Raw genomic sequence first — 20907 nt, 5'->3', positions numbered from 1 at the left:
AAAAACAATGACATCCATTCCATCATCACCATCATCCTGTGCTGCATCTAGTCCTGGAGAACAAAGATCTATTGATTTGATGATCCAGCAAGAGAAGGTGGTTACAATGCAGGTGGAAATTAAAATGAACCCTCAAACAATGCAAAAACAAATTGGAAAAGTGGATGAAAAATAGGGAAGGCGGAAGGAAAAGTAGATAATGTAGAAGAAAAAGTAGAGAACATTCAACAATTGATGGTGAAAAATGAGGAATGGATGGGGAAAATAGAAGAGAAAGCATCGATAATAGAATAAAGGATAGGAGAAATGGACTTTAGATTAACAAATTCAGATCAAAGTAAAGAAAAAAATTATGCTGGAAATGGAAAGGCTGGCTATTATTTAAGATTTCAAAATGTTGAAGAAGAAAAAGATGAGAACTTAGCAGAAATAATGGGAGAGTTACTAGCAGAGGCCTTGGAAGTAACAAAAGAAAAATGATATCTGATGTAGATGAAATAAATATTCAGGGTCCAGACTAGATATGCATTGAGAAACAAGTTACCAATAGAAATACACATCAGATTTACAAAGAAAGCTATAAGAACAGAAATATTAAAGTCAGTGAGAGATGACACATTAAAATACAAAGGGAAGGTGATAACAGTACTAAAACAAATATCAAGAAGTGTTAGAGACTTGAGAAGAGAATATCAATTTCTAACAAAATATTTAATCAAAAGAAATTAATTTCAGGTGGCTGATACCAGAGGTAATAATGGTAACATGGCGTGAACAGAGACACAGATTAGATACAATTGACAAAGCAGAACAATTTTATGATCAATACTTTAGAAAACATGAAGGAGAAAAAAGAAGAGAAATTGAAGAAATAAAACTGAGAGAAGAAGCTGCAAAAAGGAATGAAAGACAACAAAGGGAAGAGGAAAGAGAACAGAAAGAGAGAGCAACCAGGGAAGAAGAAAGACCAAAGGAACCAAGGAAGATGAGAGTGACAAGAGCACCAAAAGCATATTATAAATAAAGACATGGAAGAAGAAATAAAATTAATGGTGATTAACATAAATGGATTAAATTTGGCAATTAAAAGGAAAAGAATATTCAACAATTTAGAGAAACTAAAATGGGACATAATTTGTTTGCAAGAAGTGCATATTAGAAAACTACATGAGAAAATATTGGATTATCCAAAGATTTGGAGATTATATACTACATTAACACACCAAAGTAAAAGCGTAATAGCACTATACATAAAGGATACTATAAAAATGGAATCAATTTACCAAGACAATGATGGGAGAGTATTAATGGTGGAAATATTGATAAACTATAAATGAATATTATTAGTGGCAATTTATGCACCAAATGAAAGTCAAGAAGAGTTTTACGATAAACTACATAAGAAAATAATAGAGTTGGAATATGAAAACATTTGTATTATTGGAGATTACAATGCAATAGTAGATGTGGAAATGGACCATACGCAAAAGGCAAATTAAAAAAAAAGGAAAATATTACCAAAATCATTCTTTAAAATGGCAGATGAATTAGCAATTCAAGATGCATGGAGAGAAAGATACCCAGAAAATAAACAATATACATTCTTGTTGCAATGACGAGGCAGTCGAGGTGTTTGATCATGATCAACTGATTCATGATGGTCTTTATTGGAATCTAGTCTTGCATTTATACACATTTTTAGTAATCCTCTAACATTGGTTAACTTTGGTTTCTGCTTGACTTTTGTTATTGTTCAGCATAGTAACTAACACAATTAATGATCTCTGGTCAAAGTCCAACATATGTTTACTTCCTCTCTCTAATCCTCCTTTAGATGAGTAACTTTATTTGCCTAAGTTGTATCTGCTTGGAACCATTCTTTTCTCTTTGAGGTTTGCCATCAAAGATAAAGACATTCCTGCAATTACAACTCTACATATCCAAGTTTTTTATTTTAAATGGAGGATTCAAAGATTTATGAATGTATCGCAACTGTAAAGGAGTAAGAGAGGATTAAGAGAGGGGAAAGCAGGATGAAACAATGCAAATAAATTTGGAATACATTGAATAAAAAAACAGGTTACAATTAATACAATAATAATAATTATAACATGAAAGAAAAACTGTCTGAGCCAAGACCAATCAGGAAGCCAATTGGTTAGCCACTCAAAAGGTGAGTACTGAGAATGGATATTATTTTGAATGTAGGATTGTAAATTGGCAAGTTCATCCTCAATAGTTTTATTCAAGGAATGAAAATGTACAGCACATCCACGGTGTCCAACTATCTTACAGAATCCTCCTTGTCGGGCTAAAAGATAGTCTATGGCAAAACGCTGCTGTAAGACATCTTGATTTAAGTCTTCTATTTCATGCTGCAAATCACGAATAATAGCAGCAGTAGCATTGATGGATTTTTCAAGTCTGCAGGTGAGACCAAGAATAGATCGTCTGTTTTCTTGAGCAATTATGCCAGGATAAGAGCCTAGAGTAAGGACTCCTGTAACGGCCCCTGCCAATGCACGGCCAAATGTAGAACCAGAAGACAATTGTGTGTCAATAATAACTTCATCATTACATGTAGGCCCCAGAGAGGAACGCCGCTGTCGACTTGATGGGAGTGTACCTATTTGAACAGGTAGAGTAAAATAACCTATAGCTGCACATTGATAATTCTGAGGATGCACATTGGTGGCATATTTATCAAAAAAGAACCACATATTAGTTGATCAGAGGCATTAAAAATAGGAAAATTGTCAGGATACATATCAGGAGCTATATTAAGTCCATACAAAGAAGAATTAAAGGTACCTGACAACCAATAGTAGTTAGAACAATAACTATAATTCCCTAAATTTTTTTTTATATGTGCTGAGCAGCATCATACTCAGACCAATTATAAAGCCAAGTATGTTTAGCATGACAACAGAAACACAGACCCCTTGTAAATTGACTAACTTTCAAGTAATGCCAACGGACAGAATTCAATTGCATAGGGGGTTTAGAAAATAGCCAGGAGTGTGAAATAGATTATAGTTGTGAGACAATAAATATAGAAGACATGATCAAGTTAGGGGTAAAAGAAATTTGACCAAATGCCATTGGGGGCTCATAGTATAAAGTAATATTTGTGCCATGGGTCATAAACATATATTATGCATGACAAACCCACAAATTAGGGTTAAGACGAACCACAGAAGTGTCATTTTGAACAGAAACACCATTAACCATAAACAAAAAAATACAAAGTAAAATTGTAACAGAATTAGCAGTAATAATAGCAAAAACAGCAGCAACAAGATTTTCAGGAGTCTGAGGTAATGAGGCCTGTTGCAGTTGTTGTTCAGCTTGATATGTAGTAGATTTAACCTGTCCCCAAGTGATGGGTTGCGGGTGCTTCGACCTTGGAAGCCAGACTTCTGTGTTCAGATGAAGATTGAAATCCAGAATCAGGTTGTGAAGGCCCTGATGCCATGCCATGATATGGACGAACACAGCGCACTGGAACCCACACTGCTGGTCTAGTAGAAGGATCTTTCATGGCAGCGTAACTGCGCCCCCAGGTGATCAGCGGTGTAGGGCCTTTCCAGGTTGGATCTGGAGCCTGGCGATACTTTACCAAAGGCCTTGCTAAAGATTCAATAGTTTGAAAGTGCAAATTAACAGGTGAGTCTGCAAGAGAATCTAAAAGGTTAAATAATTCCAAGTATATAATGCTACAGCAATGAGATTTTGAATCTTTCGCAGATGGTAAGGGCCAGACCTTAGTTTGTAATTGTTTTGAAGTAATGCCTTAAAGGTACGATGATCTCGCTCACCTATAGCTTGACCCTGAAAGGAATCCATGCACCAAAGTAATATTCCATTTCTGACAAAAGGGTCGAAATTCCTTACTAATATAAGCTGGGCCATTATCAGTTTTCAACTGAGAAGGCCAACCCATTACAGCAAAAGAGAATAGGCACGAGAAATAACATCCTTAAGGATTCATCTGCCTTCTGATTTCCTTCAGTCAGGCATTAGTAAGGGAGTATGACTCCAATGTGTCTACATACAAGGAATAAAATCAGTTTCCAAACTATTCTTTAAAGATGGTGAAAACAAGGATAACAAATTATTATCCAAAGAGAGAGCACAATAAGAAAAAAAGAAGAGATTACATAGCTAAATACACATATTGAGTATCAACAATCAAGTTAATAGGTTGGTCATTGAACAATTGTAAAGCTAATTTCACAGCAGCCAGCTCAGCACGTTGAGCTGAAGTCTGTGTGGCAGTAAATTTAGAATACCATTGTTGTTGAATCTGCCAGACGACCACACCCCTTGTAGGTGAGCCATCAGTAAAAATTCATTAACAGCTTTAGAAATAGGATTTTGCACAAAATGGAAGAAAAGGCCGGATTTAAAGTAGTAGTAACCACTATTCTAGGATCCTTGGGTAAAGAATACAATAAGTTTCCCACATATTGAGAAAAGGCTATCTGATATGATTCTGAAATCATCATCAACTTTTGTGCCAAGTGGAAAGCTATGCTAATGAGATCCTGTCCTGTAAGATGTAAGGTTCTTTAATAATCAAAATCTCTAATGTTGATTTGATAAGGATAAATGTTTCTAGGTAGAGTAGCTGACAAATTAATCCATTCATGAATGTTGACTGCTTGTGGAGAGGCATTAAAATAAAGACATCCTGTGGGTAAGGGTGCAGAAAGAATAGCAAACAAGTCCTATTGTTAAGGATGTTATCCTGTCCATATCGATGCTTAAACTTATTCAATATTTCTTGAAGGCATGTTTTTGAAGATCAGTTACTAACTAGATCTCCTGGTGCTTGTGCTCCCTTCAAAGACTGAAATAAGGGCAACATATCACCACAGTTGTAATGTAGAAGAATGAGCATGCCCAATTAATAATGCCAAGTAATTTTGCCATTGTACTAAGGTAGTAGATGATTTCTGTACTTGTAATTCACAGGAAGAATTGGAATGGAGCAATTATGAAACATTCTATGTCCTAAGTAGGTATAAGGTTCTACCTTTTGAATTTTGTCGAGGCTATGTACAATCCTTGTTGTAGCCACAGTGTCCATTAACTCTTTTTTTAACAACTTAGATTCTGGGCTCTGCTATCAATATATCATCCATATAATGATAGACTAAATAGGAAGGAAATTTATTCTGAAGGGTTGAGCATTATCCACAAAATATTGACAAAGTGTAGTGGGATTAAGCATTCCTGAGGCAACACTCACCAATGATATCGTTTTGTGGGCGTGCTATTATTAAAAACTTCTGTTAAATCATGAAGGAAATGCCATTTCCCATTTTTCTTTTTATAACAAAACAGGAGTATTCCAAAAACTAGTAGAAGGTTCTATATGACTAACAGCCAATTGTTCTTGAACCAATTGTTGTAAAGCCAGCAAGTTTTTCCCTTGATAATGGTCATTGTTCCACCCAAACCTGCACACAGAACAGAGCCATTTAAGAAGAAGAGCCATCATCAAGAATCAAATGGACTATTAAGAAGAGAAAGGATATCACAACCCCAATATTAGTATGAATATCTAGAATGTATGGTTGTAGAAAAAAAAGACTTACCAGCAGATTTTGTAACATTAATTTCTTGAACACTCTGCCAAGCAGCTGTAGAACCTCCTATTCCCCTGCACACAATGAAGAAACTGTCATTATTGCCACTGTACTGGCCATTGTAAAGAGGAGATGACAGTAACATCTGCTCCAGTATCCAATAACCCTTGGAAATGGTTGTTTATTTAGGAAGAGTGTTAACAAAGGATGAGAGGAGTTCAGCTGATGAAGTAAACCTACAGATAAAGAAGTTGATCCAAATCCTGCATCCACATGATTACCTATACCAGAGATGGATTTTCATATAGAAGAAGAAACAATTGAACAACAAGAACAAGAAAGGACAACAAAACAGCCCTTTTGTGTGCAGAAGAACGAGTACAAAATTAAGCCAACTAATCCTGGAAGGAAGAGTACCTTAAAGTTGAGGGCTCTTCTGGATCTGTTTAAAATTTTCATTTTTTAGAAATGGCAATTTCTACCTATCAGCAATTACAAGAACAAGAAGTCTGGGATGAAGAAGAAGAAGCCATCTTTAATGAACAAACAACTTTAGTTGGGGAAGAAAAGGGAAAGAGAATGGAGAATTTAAGACTTAAAAAAACAACCAAAAAAGGGGAAAATAAGGTGAAAAATCGATACAATGTCAGAAAGCAACAGAAAAGAGGAATACAGAAGAAGGTGGAGATTAAGAGAGTGGAGATCAAGAGATGGGGGGGGGGGTAAAAAGGCTAGACTGGAGAAGAAAGGAGGGGAAAAAAGGAAGAGAAGTTACAAAGGTTTGAAACAAGATGTAAAGAAACAGGATTTATTCAGAGATAATGGGTAAAAATATAATTTTAAAAGAGATTCTGCAAAAGTACATAAGACTGTATTGTTGTATTTGTATTTGAAACAATGTTAGAAAACTGGAACACTATATGATTATAAAATGGGATAAAATATTAAAAGGAATGTGTAAAATGCTTAACATTTAATGATAGAGTTTAGTTTGCTATGGATTATTGTTTTAATTATATTATAAACTTATCATTTTCCTATTTTAAAATATAGTATGTAGCTTTAGAATGTACTAAGCAGAATCAGAATGGAAACTATATATTATTTTAAGTGCTAAATTTAGGGGAAAGATATAAAGACGTCATACTTCAATCAGTGATTACAGGAGAAATTTTGTGTTAATGAGAAAAGATAATAGATAATTGAAATAGAGCAGACAAATGATACAAGCATAATGATTTAAATTGAGATGAAATAAATAAGATAGAATTAAGAGAGTAAAAAGAGGGGAGAAGCTATATAGAAAATGTAGAATGATAAATAAGATATGAAATGGTATATAATGTGAGCATGAATTTGATTTATGTCTGTATAAAAAGATGTAATCCAGGACTAAGCCGCTTTCCAAAAAGAAGTTTTATGTTTTTATGTTTTGTGGTTTGTTTGTGTATGTTTGTTTATTGAAAATTAATAAAAAAATTATTTAAAAAAATTGGAGCAAAAATATTTTGAGGATATTAATAGAATAATAAAATATATATGGCAAGGGAAGAAAGCAAGAATTAACCTCAAAATGTTGCAGAACGCAAGAATTAGAGGAGGGTTTGGGTTATCTAATTGGGAACTGTACTACCAGGCTGCAGTGTTAACATGGATGAAAGAATGGATCATGTTAAGAAATACAAGGTTGTTGACATTGGAGGAGCACAATCTGCAATTGGGCTGGCGTGCATTTTTATGGTTTGGGAGAAGTAAGATACATGGTTATTTTCAAAGACATTATGTAAGGAATGCTCTATTGTTAATATGGGAAAAAAACTAGACAACAACATTATTTAAACATTCCAGTCTGGTTATCAACAATGGAAGCACTTATACATACAAATGTTTGTAAAATGGGAACTGTTGTTAGATATAAGTATATATTGAATGAAAAGGGTGAGCTCAAAACTAAACAAGAGTTAAATGAACAAGGAGTTGATATGCATTGGTACTCATACATGCAAATACAGTCAAGATATGAAAAAGATGTTAAAGCTGAAGGTAATTATAAGGAGTTGACAGAATTGGATAAAATATTAACAGGAACAGAAGACAAGCTGATTAAAAAAAACTGTATTGTTATCTACTAGGTGTCAAACTAGAAGAAGAACAAATAAAGGAAATGATAGTATGGGCGAAAAACTTCGGGTATACTATAGAGTTAGACAAATGGCAGAAGCTATAGGAAAGAAATTATAAACTAACAATATTGACAGCATACAAAGAAAATTTGTATAAGATGTTTTATAGACGGCACTTTGTGCCAGCAAAACTGGCAAAGATGTTTAAAGACAAATCAGTTAAATGCTGGAAGTGCCATTGTAAAGAAAAAGTATACTTAATTATTCATGTAGTGACTGCAGCCAGAATTGTATTTGCTCAGAATTGGAAAAGTGGCAGAGGGAAAGGTGATTGCGAAAATATTAGAATGTGCAAAGATGAATAGATTAACATTGGCAATCAAAGAAAAAGAAGAAACTGAATACGGGACTCATTTTATCAATGGTTGGAAAATAAAATAAGTTAAAACTGAGTAAAGGAATATATAGAGAAATAAGTTAAAATTGTTATAAAGATAATAGATGTAAGAGATAATGGCTTATAAAGAAATGTTATATTGATTATTGTTATATTGGTAAGAAGGTATTAATTACAATTGTTCACACAAGATATATGTACCCAGTCGACATACTGTTTAAAAAGATGGATTTATGGTAAATATAAAATAAAAAACTTTGGGGGGGAAAAACAAAGAAAGCGATTAGTGCTAGAATGTAGTAAAGGAGAAAACACAGTAGCTGTTGTTTGTTAAACCAATCACCAGAACAAATAGACATAGGAACTAGCCAGATTTCTGAACCCTGCTTCTTTTCAGAAACAGAGATTAACCTTTTTCCTTCCAAACAAAGCTGAACAGGGAAAATTATCCCATCAATAAATACAGGATTAAACATCACCAAGCACAGAATTAAACTTCACCAAAAACCAGTTTTAGACCAAAATCCAGAAAGGGTATGTAAACTCACATTTGAATGTTAATCTTTCTAGCTAGCCAAGAAGTCTTGCTGGATGTTACTCATCTTGGTTCTTTGTCATTATAAGCTTCCTTCCAGCAGCTCTGCTTCATTATTCAATTATTACTTCAAAGTGCTGTTTGTTGCATTCCGGCTGGGAGAACTCCAACAGGGGAGTATTTTCTCCCAACAGCAGTATAAAAAGCTTAAAACAACCCTCCCCCTTTAAGAAAGTCAAGCCCCAGCAAAGAACCAGCAAAGGAAGAAAAAACCTCAGGAGTCAGTAAGTCTGGGCGTACTGCCAAGAACCTTTAGCTGTTATGATGTAATAAGGGTTAACTGAGAGGCAGTTTCTGTAGGGCAATAAAGATTAGGCTAGCAACATCAGAATGCCTTCCTTACAGGATTAGCCCTGTAAAGTGGAAAAAAACAAAAGGAGATTTCTTCCAACAACTGGTTTTCCGAACTGCTTAGAAAGTTAACTACCGGTTCTAGTGAATAGGCTAGAACCGGTTGAATCCCACCTCTGCATTTACACTTACAAAGGAGCCTCAGCCACCTAATTTGTTCTTAAATCTGCAAGCCGGGATGGAAGAAAGTCCCACATGCACTCTATTTATTTATTTGTGGAGGTTATTACTCAGAAATAATCAGCAACATGACATCCATCGGAGCTTCAGGAAGTGCCTGCTACAAACCAAGAGCAGAATTTAATTGAAGATTGCTGAATTATCTTCCAAACCTACACTGTGAAGAAGTTCTACAATTAAACAAAAATCATCTGGAAAATATCTGTCTAAATCAGGGGTGGGATTCTACCAGTTCAGGCTAGTTTGGGTAAACCGGAATTTTACATCCAGTTCAGCGAATTGGTAGTTCTGAAGAACAGCTGGCCCCACCCACCCTGCCCCTCCCCTCCCAGGAGTCCCCACAAGGCCTGTCTGACTCCCAGGTAAGTGTAGGATAGCCTTCTGGGAGCAAAAATGGGGTGGGTGGGGGGTCCAGTGCCACCCCTCCCCATTTTTCTCCCAGGAGGCTCCAGGGAGGCTTGCTAGGCCAAAAATGGGGTGTGGGGAGGTCTGGCGCCACCCCCCATCTTGTTTTTGCTTTGAGAAGGCTCCAGGGAGGCTTACTAGGCTGAAAACGCCAACCCCATCCTCCATTTTTGCTCCCAGGAGGCTCCAGGGAGGGTTGCTAGGCCCCGTTTTGGGTCTAGGAGGCCTTCCAGCAGCCTCCTGGGAGCATCCAGCCATCCAATATGCCTGAATTCAGTGTTTAGCCAAAAGAACATTTGGAGTAATAGAGTATTAATTACTGCCTTTGGAATGTTCCAAGTAAACAAAACTATGCAGTCTGTTGGAACCAACCTTTTTTCTTTATTCCACATCCTCCTCTTCAAAACTAGTAAGTTGTTCTGCTTCTTCATGCCAGGCTTAGTGTGATAAGTTCAGAGTAGATTTTTGTAGAGAACAGCTTACCTTTAGGTCTCATTCATTTGCTCAATTTCAGAGCATACATTACACAATTTCCAAAGCATAATTAGACCATTCAGCAGTTTGCCTAGATGCTGCTTATTACTATTGCTGTCACAACCTTTATGGAGTCCAATGGCCTTTTAAATTTGACAAGCAAAAAACACAGTAAATATTTTTCACAAATATTTTCGCTCTTCCACTTTGTGGTTTGATATTTAACATAAAAAATTATGTGCTGAGTTACTATTCAGGCAGTTTCCAAACGTGTGTTTTTTGTTGTTGGAAGGCAATTCTTTAATTTGAAGATGGTGGTAAATTCTTGATAATAAAATGGCAAGTAGAAAGGCTCACTTCTATTTGCCATTTAAAAAGGGTTAGAAAGAATGAGAAAGTTAACCTTTGCTTTGTTATATAAATTAAGTGGGAATTACTGAGAAAGACCAGTAGATTCAGGGTAAGCCTTTTATTAAAACACTAACAAGGGTAAATGTCAAACCGCGCGCTAACACAGCGGCTGAGAGGTGACAGCTGATCATATTTATTTTATTTTATTTTTTATTTATTTATTTGCTTTATCAATCACTTGCAAGATAATAGGTATAAGTAAAAACATAGTTATGAATACATGGATACATATAAGAAAAATAAAAAAGAAACAATAGGACAGGGACGTTAGGCATGTTGTTGCGCTTATGCACGCCCCCTACAGACCTCTTAGGAAAGGGGTGAGGTCAATAGTAGACAGTCTAAGGTTAAAGTTTTTGGGGTTTGGGGAAGAAACCACAGAGTCAGGTAGAGTATTCCAGACATTGACCACTCTGTTGCTGAAGTTGTATTTCCTGCAATCAAGTTTGGTGCGGTTAACCTTGAGTTTGTATCTATTGTGTGCTCTTGGTTGAAGCTGAAGTATTCATTTGCAGGTAGGACATTGCAATGTATGATTTTGCATACATTGCAATGTTAGATCAGACCGAAGGCGGTGTAGTTCTAGGTTTTCTAGTTCTAGAATTTCAAGTCTGGTGGCATAAGGTATTCTGCAACAAGTAGAGGAGTGGACAACTCTTCTTGTGAAATATTTCTGGACTTTCTCAACTGTGTTAATATCAGATACGTAATGTGGGTTCCATACTGATGAGCTGTATTCAAGTATTGGTCTAGCAAATGTTTTATATACTCTAGTTAGTAGTGCGATATTACCAGAGAAAAAGCTACGTAGGATTAGGTTAACAACTCTTAATGCCTTTTTGGCTATGTAGTTACAGTGGGCTCTAGCACTTAGGTCATTTGAGATGAGTACTCCAAGGTTCTTGACAGAGTTTGGATCATCAACAAGGTCTTGACTATTCAGCTTGTATTTTATTTTCTGTGGGTTTTTTCCCCAATATGTAAGACAGAGCATTTATTTGTTGAGATTTGAAATTGCCATTTGTTTGACCATTCTGATACATAGTTGAGGTCTTTTTGAAGGGTAGCAGATTTATCTGTGGTGTTGAATAACTTTACATCATCAGCGACGAGAACGCAGTTGCTCTTAATATGATCACAGAGATAATTTATGTAGAGTATGAAGAGTTGGTCCTGCCCTGGGGGACACCACTGTTGACAGGTACAGAATTTGATAGGACACTCCCAATTTTGACCATTTGTTGTCTGTTTGACAGGAATGCTTCTATCCAGTTATGCAGGTGTCCAGATACCATAAGATTTTAGTTTTAGGAGTAGTTTGTCATGTACCAATGAATCAAAGGCTTTACAGGAGTCTACGTATGTTGCGTCTATTGCTTTGCCCTGATCGAGTTGTGTAGTCCATATGTTTCTGCAGTGTAAAAGTTGCAGATTACAGGATAGTTTTTTTCTGAAACCAAATTGTTTATTAGAGAGTAGGTTGTTTGTTTCTAAGTGGAGGATAATTGATTGGTTAATAATTGATTCCATGACTTTACAAGTGACGCAGCATAAAGAGATTGGTCTGTAATTTTCAACTAGGCTGGGGTCTTCCTTTTTGAGGATGGGGATGACTGTGGCTTGAGACCATAGGTTTGGCAAGGAGCTGGTCCTGAAAGATTTTTCAAAGATTATGCTTAGATGTTCAGCTATGGCAGTGGATAGCTTTTTTAAGAAGTAGGCACATATTCCATCCGGTCCAATAGATAGAGATGGTTTTAGATTGCATAGTGCTTTTTCAACCTTGTCTTCTGTGAAATCGATATGTATTAGATCATTGTAGTCATCTGTGATTTGACTAGGAAATACTGGGCATGTTTACAAATACTGAGCCAAAGAATGTGTTAAAGAGGTTGGCTTTAATGGTGTCATCGTTGCAGTCTTTACCATTTGGTCTTTTCAGGGGTGGGATGGACCTTGAGTCTTTTAGTTTGTTGTTTACAAAATTGTAGAAAACATGGGTGAAATTGGTGCATAGAAGGTTTTCCTCTTGTTTAATGTGATAATTGGTGCATTCAGTCTTTATCGATTGGCATAAATTTTTGTATCGATTTTTGAAGTTGGCAATGTGACCAGATTTGTTTTTCCACCAAAGTGATTTCTTTTTGGATTGAAGCTTCCTTATTGTTATGGGTAATTTGTTTTTTCTGGTTTTGGGAGTTGTTATTGGTACATATAGTTTGATGACTCTTTTGACTTCAAGTAAAAATATGTTGTGATGGTCTTCAACAGTATTCTATCCAGTGAATAGAAATTGCCAATCAAGGGATGTGAGATCATTGTTTATAAGATCATAGTTGCCTTTTTTGAAGTTATAACTGGGGATTACGTCATTGTGATGATTTTTGTGTAGATGTATGTTGAGACAAAAGTCAATCATGTTTTGGTCACTGTTGGAAAAGGGTTCTTTAATTTGTATTCTGTAAATTGAATTTAAACTATTGCAGAAGATGAGATTGAGGCAGTTATTAAGTCTAGTATTGTTGGTTATTAGTTGTTTTAGTCCCAGATTTGTTACAGCATTGTAGAAGGTTGCATGTGTGGGTTCAGTTGTACATTCATTAAGGGTCCAGTTAATATGAGGTAGATTGAAGTCACCGAGAAAGATAAAAGCCTGTGGGCAGGATGTTGCCCATGTTAGTGGTGAATTTAGCTTGTTTGCATGTTCGATGTCATAATCAGGGGCTCTGTAACATAGTAAGAATCTAAATGTGATATTTAAGGACAGTTCACAGATGATAGTCTCAGGAAGACCAAGCTCCTGGGTATTTTGGATGTTTTTTAGATGTAAGGACTTTTTATAGAAGATAGCAACACCACCTCCTCTACGAATTTCACGATCTGATTGGTAAACATGATAGTCTGTTACTGTGGTAATGGAGTCAGGGAGAGATGCATTGAGCTATGTTTCTCAGATGAATATGATGTCAAATTTAGCTGTATTTAGTAAGAGGAGAAATTCAGGTATTTTATTCACAAGGCTTCTTGCATTGAGTAGCTTGCATTGAAGGCCAGTTGTAGTTGGAATTGAAGTAGTTGGGGGCATGTGTGCCTAGTCTTAGGTGATGGTGGATTGGTTGAAGTGGGGTTGGATGCTGAGTTGTGGGTTGTGTGACTTACTTTTGATACAGTCAGCATGGTAGTCAATATACAGGTCCTTTTCTCCATTGTCTAGACGGTTTTTGAGTTCTGTGTGGAGTTCACGGGAGTGGATTCTTTGCAGTATGGATAAGTCTGGTCTTGAGTGAAGTTTTTTATGGGTGGGATTGGATTTTGCAATGGCGTTTATTGTATGAATGAATATACATTTGCTGGACTCATTTTTGCAAACAACTCTACAAAATCTTCTGGCCACAGAGCCATCATTCTATTTGGACTCAGGGCCATCTCTGGTTATTTCAATGATATCTTCAGGAGAGATGTTTGTTGTATTTGAGTTGCTTATGATATCGCGAACTTTGGTGATGTCATCTGATTCGTTGGTGTCTTCGAGACCAAATAAGATGGTATTTGGACATTTCTGATCACATTCCATGATGACTCTGATGAGTAAGGGGATATTATTTGTGGAATTATTTGATGGGATAGTAATTGTTTGTGGCTGTGGTTTGGTGGTTATTTTTGGTTGTAGTTGTGATTGTAGTTGAGGTAGTGGTTGTGGTTGTTGTGGGATTTGATTTTGAGCTGATAGGTACTCACTTATCTGTGCTGTATTTTTTTTCCAAGAGAAATTAGGCTTGCTTGTATAGGTGTTTCAAAATGTGTTGCTAAGCATTCTTCTATTGAGTGAATGAGTGATTCTATGCTTTCAACCCTGTCAGGTAGGGTACTCTGTTTGTTTAGCTTAGGAGAACATGATGGACATAGATAAAAGAATGTATCTGAATTTTTAACCATATCAGCCAGGCTTTTGTTTGCATTTAAGCAGGCAGGGTGGGCTAGATTGTCACATAGGCGGCATTTGATGTAAATTTTGCTTTCATTGATGGTTTCAAGACATGTGCAGGAGTCTGGGAGGTCATTGGTAGAGATATTTTTCTTTTGTTTTGGTTTGGAGTTTCTGGCTGGCATGGTCAATGGCAATAGTACACTAAACAATTACAATAGCTAGTTAATGTGATAGGTAGACAGTTACTTAATAAATGTTGGTAATTAATAAATGTTAATTGATATGTTAGAGAACAAATCAAAAGTAAGGTTACTTATTACTAAAAATCAATCAATCAATCAATTGACTAGATAATCAATGATACATTATTAAATCTCTATCAATTCAATGAATCGGTAAATTAGTGGTCATTTAACAATTAATTATTATACTATTAGATGATAAATCAATTATTTTAGACAAATTGCTTAATCAGTATAGCCAATATCACACCAATTAATCAATTTTAATAATCAGTTTATCAATTATTCAAATCACTCTAATCAAATAGTTTTGCTAAGCAACAAACAGCCTAATTACATTAATAACTAATCACACTGGTCAATTAAATTCACTAAATCACTGATTTTATTAATCAAATAGTTCACAGGAATCACTGATCATTTACACTAATCAGTAATCACACTATATGCACTAAACACTCTAATCACACTAATCAATAAAAACAATTAATCAATTAATCATTTGATAAAAATTAATTATTTTCAAGAAATTGATTTGGAGGCATCATTATCTAATCTTTGATATAGGTCTTGAGGTAGAAAGTTATAAGTTTTGAGATAATGAAAGTATTGAAGTAGTACTGAGAATCAGCATGTAAAGGGTTATTGCTTTGCTAGCTGTTGCTGATATCTGAGAATAGGTTTATAACCCCTAATAAACTGGCCGGAGGCCTCTTTTCCTGGGCTGGAGAAACAGCAGTTTCTTTGTGTCAAACAGTTTTTAAAACATGAACAGAGGAAACGTTTCCAAGTCCCACTCAAACTGGGTGGGGTTTACACTCTCTTGTTTTGCAAATTTTTGAGTTTTTTGAGATAGCAAAGATGCAAAGATGCTGAAGGGGGGAATCTCTGGCCCCTTCTCTTTGAATTTAAACAAGTTTGTGACTCAGAGAAAGAAAATAATTCAGGGAGAGAATTCAGGCAATCTGATTACTTATAACTTTGCTTTGATTTATTGCTGCTGTTATCTGATCCGCTGGGAACACTCGTAAAAACTGTAGGTTTGGAACACTCTGAAATAAGAGCAAAACACGCAGCTGACTGTTCAAGAAAGGACTGGAAAACTCCTTAAAGTCTTGGTCTCTCTCTCTCCTCCCTCCTTGTTTCTCCCTGCCAGCTGTCCGATGTGGCTCCAGGGAAACTGTGGGGGGGATATTAATGGAGATACGTCATCTGGCGTGGAAGATACTTCGATCAGCTGTGTGGGGGATTTAAATGAAGTTGCATTGTTTGTGCTCCACTGGCTCCATGTGATCCAGTTCAAGAGCTCCACCGGTGTGGTTAATAGGGCTCAATGGAAAGAGCTTCACTTCTCTGGGGAAGGAGAGGAGGGCTCTGGATCAGCTAGCAGGAGCTCCGCCAGCGTGATTATGGCTCCAGGGCTTCGGAATCCAGCGTTTTTTGGGCTCCAGTTTACTCACAGGTACTGGCCCAGGTGGCAGCTTTAAAGATGATTTCTGGTGCAGGCAGTGGCTTTATAGGGAGATAGTGCTCCAGGAGCGAGAGCCTCACCTTCCTAGTTGGGCGCCGCCATCTTGATCGAGATGATTTCTCGATTTCCAGCTTGCAGGTATTTTTAATCTAATGATTGGTATTTAGGACAGCTTTTTGCAAGCAAAGAAACTTTTTGTATTTTTGTACAGCTAATCCTTACAACAATTCATTTAGTGATCATTCAAAGTTACAATGGCACTGAAAAAGGTGACTTATGACCATTTTTCACACTTACAACAGTTGCAGCATCCCCATGGTCATGAGAAGGCCAGGTGAGGAGAAACGCCTCTTGACATGAGTGAGGTAGAGTTGGCCATGCCCATTCAATCACATGACTGCCTAGCCATGCCTACCCAGATATTCATTAGGGCAGAGAACCGGTTGTTAAATTATTTGAATTCCATCATTGGTCTGAACTCTAGAGAAAATGGTTATGATACAAGATAATGGATATTTGCTACTCACAATGAAGGAGGTGAAAGAGTCTAAGATTGAGAATTTTAAGAACATTAAGGACAAACAGCAAGAAAATAAAATGTGAAGCAGTCACAAAGGGACCTTGTCACTCGAAATAAGCAATCAGAATTGGAAAGTACAGTTTTTCTATAAGAAATGTGATTCTTAAAGGAGTGATTTCTCAATGTACAAAAAGAAAATGATTATTTCATTCCTGATGACAATGTAGAACTTCAGGTTATTTTTTCTTAGTGCATATTTGCTCCTTAATGTTCCTGTAGCCAAATAATATAATAATGTTCAATAAGATCGTAGCTGGAGAAAATGTTCCTGTTTCCAATTTTAAGGTGCTCTTTTATAGTTGAATTGAAGGCTGGAGGCATTTATCCACATGAATGTAAAAGTTATGCAGGAAATGATCTTTTAATTTATCATTTGCAGCAAACTACTTTGCTTTATCTTCCCAAACAAAAGTAAAAGCAGATTATTTAGGCCAAGATACAAAATCAAATCTATCTCTCTGTGGAATGTACATACTGGATTAATACATCATATTTATTCAGAATTTGGTTTGTTTGGCTAAAGTGAAAATGTGAAAACCCAACCAATTGTGGTTTCTTCAACAAACCATTGTTAACAAATTATAAATTAACATGTTTGTCAACCATTCAAAGAGGAAAAACCATTGCATAAAGGTTTGATATATGTAAATGTAGTTGTATTGCAAGCTATCTTATCAGTACCTTTAGTTGTAGCTGAAGAGGTGAGTATAGGACTGAAAATCAGTCCATTTAAGAGATCAGTTTGCTAATCACCACATCCTATTTAAAGCTTAGATACAAATTACTTAGATATGTGGGATCAATAAGCAAGAAAATGTCAGTTGGTCATTTTATTTTGGTCATTGACCAGCAAAAAACAAAAACAAAAAACTGATTATCTATAAAATCATTTAATTATACAATAACATTAACCAAAGAATTTTGAGTAGCAACACAGTCAAGAATGTGGAAATGATTAGCAGGCAAATAAAGGTTGAAATTATCTAGTTTTTAACAGTCCACTGTCTTGGAGTAGTTCTTCCTATTCAAGGTAATTAAAATAAGGCTTTGTTTCTCATTGAACAGTCATCTCTCTTGTGGTCTGCAACTTCTCTGGCTTCCTCTGTTAATAATAATTCTCAAAAAAGATCATTAGTGTTTTACAATTAAGTAAGGTGCTACATAGTAGGGAAAATAGTGCTGATCATCAGTTATTGGTAGCTCTCTGCTATATTGCAAATGAATTCAGTCAGGGACAGCATTCCAAATTGCTTACACAAGCTTTCTTTTATTATTTCTGTTTAGTTATGCTCTGATTCCCTTCCAGGATTGTATTTAATGCCCTCATCTGAAGTTGTTCAAATGGCACCCCATGGCATATGTGATAGTGAAAGGATATTGCCTTTGGAAGCTGCTAATGGTCCATGAAAAGAGGTTATTCCAAAATAATAAAAAAAAAACTAGGGGGGAAGTCTTTGTGATTGACCATATTTTGCTGTCATATATTCAAGAATGAAAAATCTTGGGTTTCAATTGCATTAATGTTTGTCAAGCATATATAAAACTACAAGAATGAAGAATTTTGGAATACAAAAAACGAGAATAAGTCTTTTTCACCAACAGCCATGTCTTGTTTTCCATAGCTTGGTTCCCTTAAATAGTAAGTTAACTTGTAATTTATTTTATAAATTACATGATGATATCAGCCTATACCCCAGCTATAGATCTGAATGGTGTAATGTTTTCCTTATAGTAGAATATCACACTATATACTGAGAATTAGCAAATTTTCAATAAGAATTAGGAATTTTCACTGAAAATTTCTCTCACGAGAAAAGACAGATTTCATGGTCAAAGGATTAGCTGCTTTTCTTTTCTGAAGGCCATGATAAACACATAATAAACATAGGAACTAGTAAGGACACAAAATTGGTGAGACTGGAATTGGTAGGAATAGAATGTTTGCTTTGATTTTTAAACAATATTAATGAGTGTCTGCTTCTAAATTACATTCGGTCTCTTTTAAAGCTTACATGTACAATGTCCTGTATTCTAAGACAAAATGGTGGGAAAGCTCCATGGCTTTTTGCATTAGTGGTCACAAGAAATTTTGGAGGAAACACAAATAAAATGTATTGTGCTATGGTATTTGTTTGTCTGTTCAAGAAACCCTAATTGTCTTTTCTACACTTCAAATGAGCTGTAAACATCCTGGACTAATTTCTCCTATTGTTTTGATTTCTAATATGGAAGACCAAGTATCTAATAGGTAATGCACGGTGGCACAATTGTTAGAATGCAGTATTGCAGGCTAACTCTATTCACACTGCCAGGATTTTGATTCCTTTGGCCCTGACTGGCTCAAGGTTGACTCAGCCTTCCATCCTTCTGAGGTCAGTAAAATGAGGACCCAGTTTGTTGGGGACAATATGCTGACTCTGTAAACTGTTTAGACAGGGCTGTAAAGCACTATGAAGAAGTGTATAAGTCTAAGTGCTATTGCTAAGTCCTATTGCTACTAGGAACATATGTCCTGTTACAAAGGACAATCCTTTATTTCAGAGAGCTGTCTTTAGATTGATTTCATTTTTTTTGGTTATGTTCTTGAATTTTCCTTTGTAAAGCAAAGCTGTTAATTCTTTTAATCCTTATGAACACCTTTCAGATTTGCTCTTATGTCTTTTTTTTTAAAGGTCGTTGTACATAGATGAGAAAATAAAAGTATCAGGATCCATGGTGACACAGTGGCTAGAATGTGATACTGCAGGCTAACTCCCAAGCTCACTCCAGAAGCTCAATTCTGAGAGGTTCAAAGTTGATTCAGCCTTCCATCCTTCCAAGGTCAGTAACATGAGGTTGGGGGGCAATATATTGACTCTGTAAACCTCTTAGAGAGGGCTGTAAAGTACTGTGAAATAGTATATAAGTCTAAGTGCTATTGCTATTGCTATATTGCTGTAACATTACTTAGTCCATAGTTGGAACTTTGTGGCCACCATAATGGTTTTACTAGTTACTAGGTTTACTTTTAATACTTACATGCCAAACACCCCATAAAATGATTAAAAACACCACTGTATTTGATCCATTATTAGTCTAACAATGCAGTTTATTAATCAATTTTAGAAGTATTTGTGTTGCTTTCTATGTATTTAGAACAGAGCTATGATAAAATGGAATCCTGTAGTGTTGAAAGTTAAAAATTAGAAAATATTACTTTAGTTTGTTTATAGTTGTGATAAATGTCAGATATGCTTATAGAATATCTATCCTGACAAACAATGTTCTTTTAAAAATTATGTAGTATAAGGAAAGGATATTAATAAATAATAATTTGACGTTGAAAAGTCATTTTTAAAACAGGACATTTACTTCAGATTTTATAGTAAATACTAACATTTTATTGTATTTTTATCAGCATTAATATTCATTTTGCAATGTATGGAGAAAATAATCCTACATTCATGAAATAAAATGGAGTAAAGATGTGAAGCATAATAAAAATAATAATTTTAAAATGCCTTTAAATTCTAGATTATTAAAAAAGCATTAAGAATAAATAATGCCAGAAGCAGAATTTCAGAGATTTGTATGAGAATGATAGTGATAAGTTAAGAGGTGGAATTGGAGCAAATGCTGTAAATGTTAGTGTTCAAGAAAACAATTGATGAAAAGAAAGTCATTAGTATTTCAAGTACATTGAAAAATAATAAAGCTGTGGGTGCAAATCAAATGTTAAAAAATGGATGCAATTTCCTAACAGAGTGGCTATGCAACTTATTTAAATGTGTAAAGTTTGCATCTATGCTTGACAGTTACAAGAATATTATAATCCCACTAGTAAAGTGAAAGGTAACAAGAGGAATTAATTTGTTAAATGCATCTGGGAAGATAATTAACAAAAAAATTAAACTGAAAGGAGAAAAAATGGCCAATGAGCAAAATTTTGGAACTGGGTGTGACTTTAAGCTGTGATACATTTTATGAGGGAATCAGAGCATATGTGAGAATAAACACAGAGGTGGGATTCAGCCAGTTCAGATGAACTGTGTTATGTCTGGGAACGTGGGCGCAAGAACGGAGACGAGGCATCGAAATAGTGACTCCAACTCTTTATTAGTGACTTCAGAACAGAGCGAAAAGACTTGGGCAGCAGCAGCTCCTTTTATAGAGCTGG

General features: G+C 35.6%; 1 protein-coding gene across 1 annotated transcript; it reads right to left on the bottom strand.

Moving 5' to 3' along the window:
- Positions 1–1967: 1967 nt before the first annotated feature.
- On the bottom strand, positions 1968–5739 carry LOC148128900 (uncharacterized). The gene is made up of 2 exons (XM_087945873.1): positions 5604–5739; positions 1968–2659 (listed from the first exon to the last, which is right to left on the bottom strand). The coding sequence occupies exons 1-2, from the start codon at positions 5737–5739 to the stop codon at positions 1968–1970; spliced, it is 828 nt and encodes a 275-aa protein (XP_087801999.1).
- Positions 5740–20907: the final 15168 nt, after the last annotated feature.

Source organism: Notechis scutatus, chromosome Z, assembly GCF_049901735.1.
Source record: "Notechis scutatus isolate UNSWTSFEM ecotype Mainland chromosome Z, rNotScu1.2, whole genome shotgun sequence".
Taxonomy (NCBI): Eukaryota; Metazoa; Chordata; class Lepidosauria; order Squamata; family Elapidae; genus Notechis; species Notechis scutatus.
This window is presented reverse-complemented; position numbering and strand designations above follow the sequence as displayed.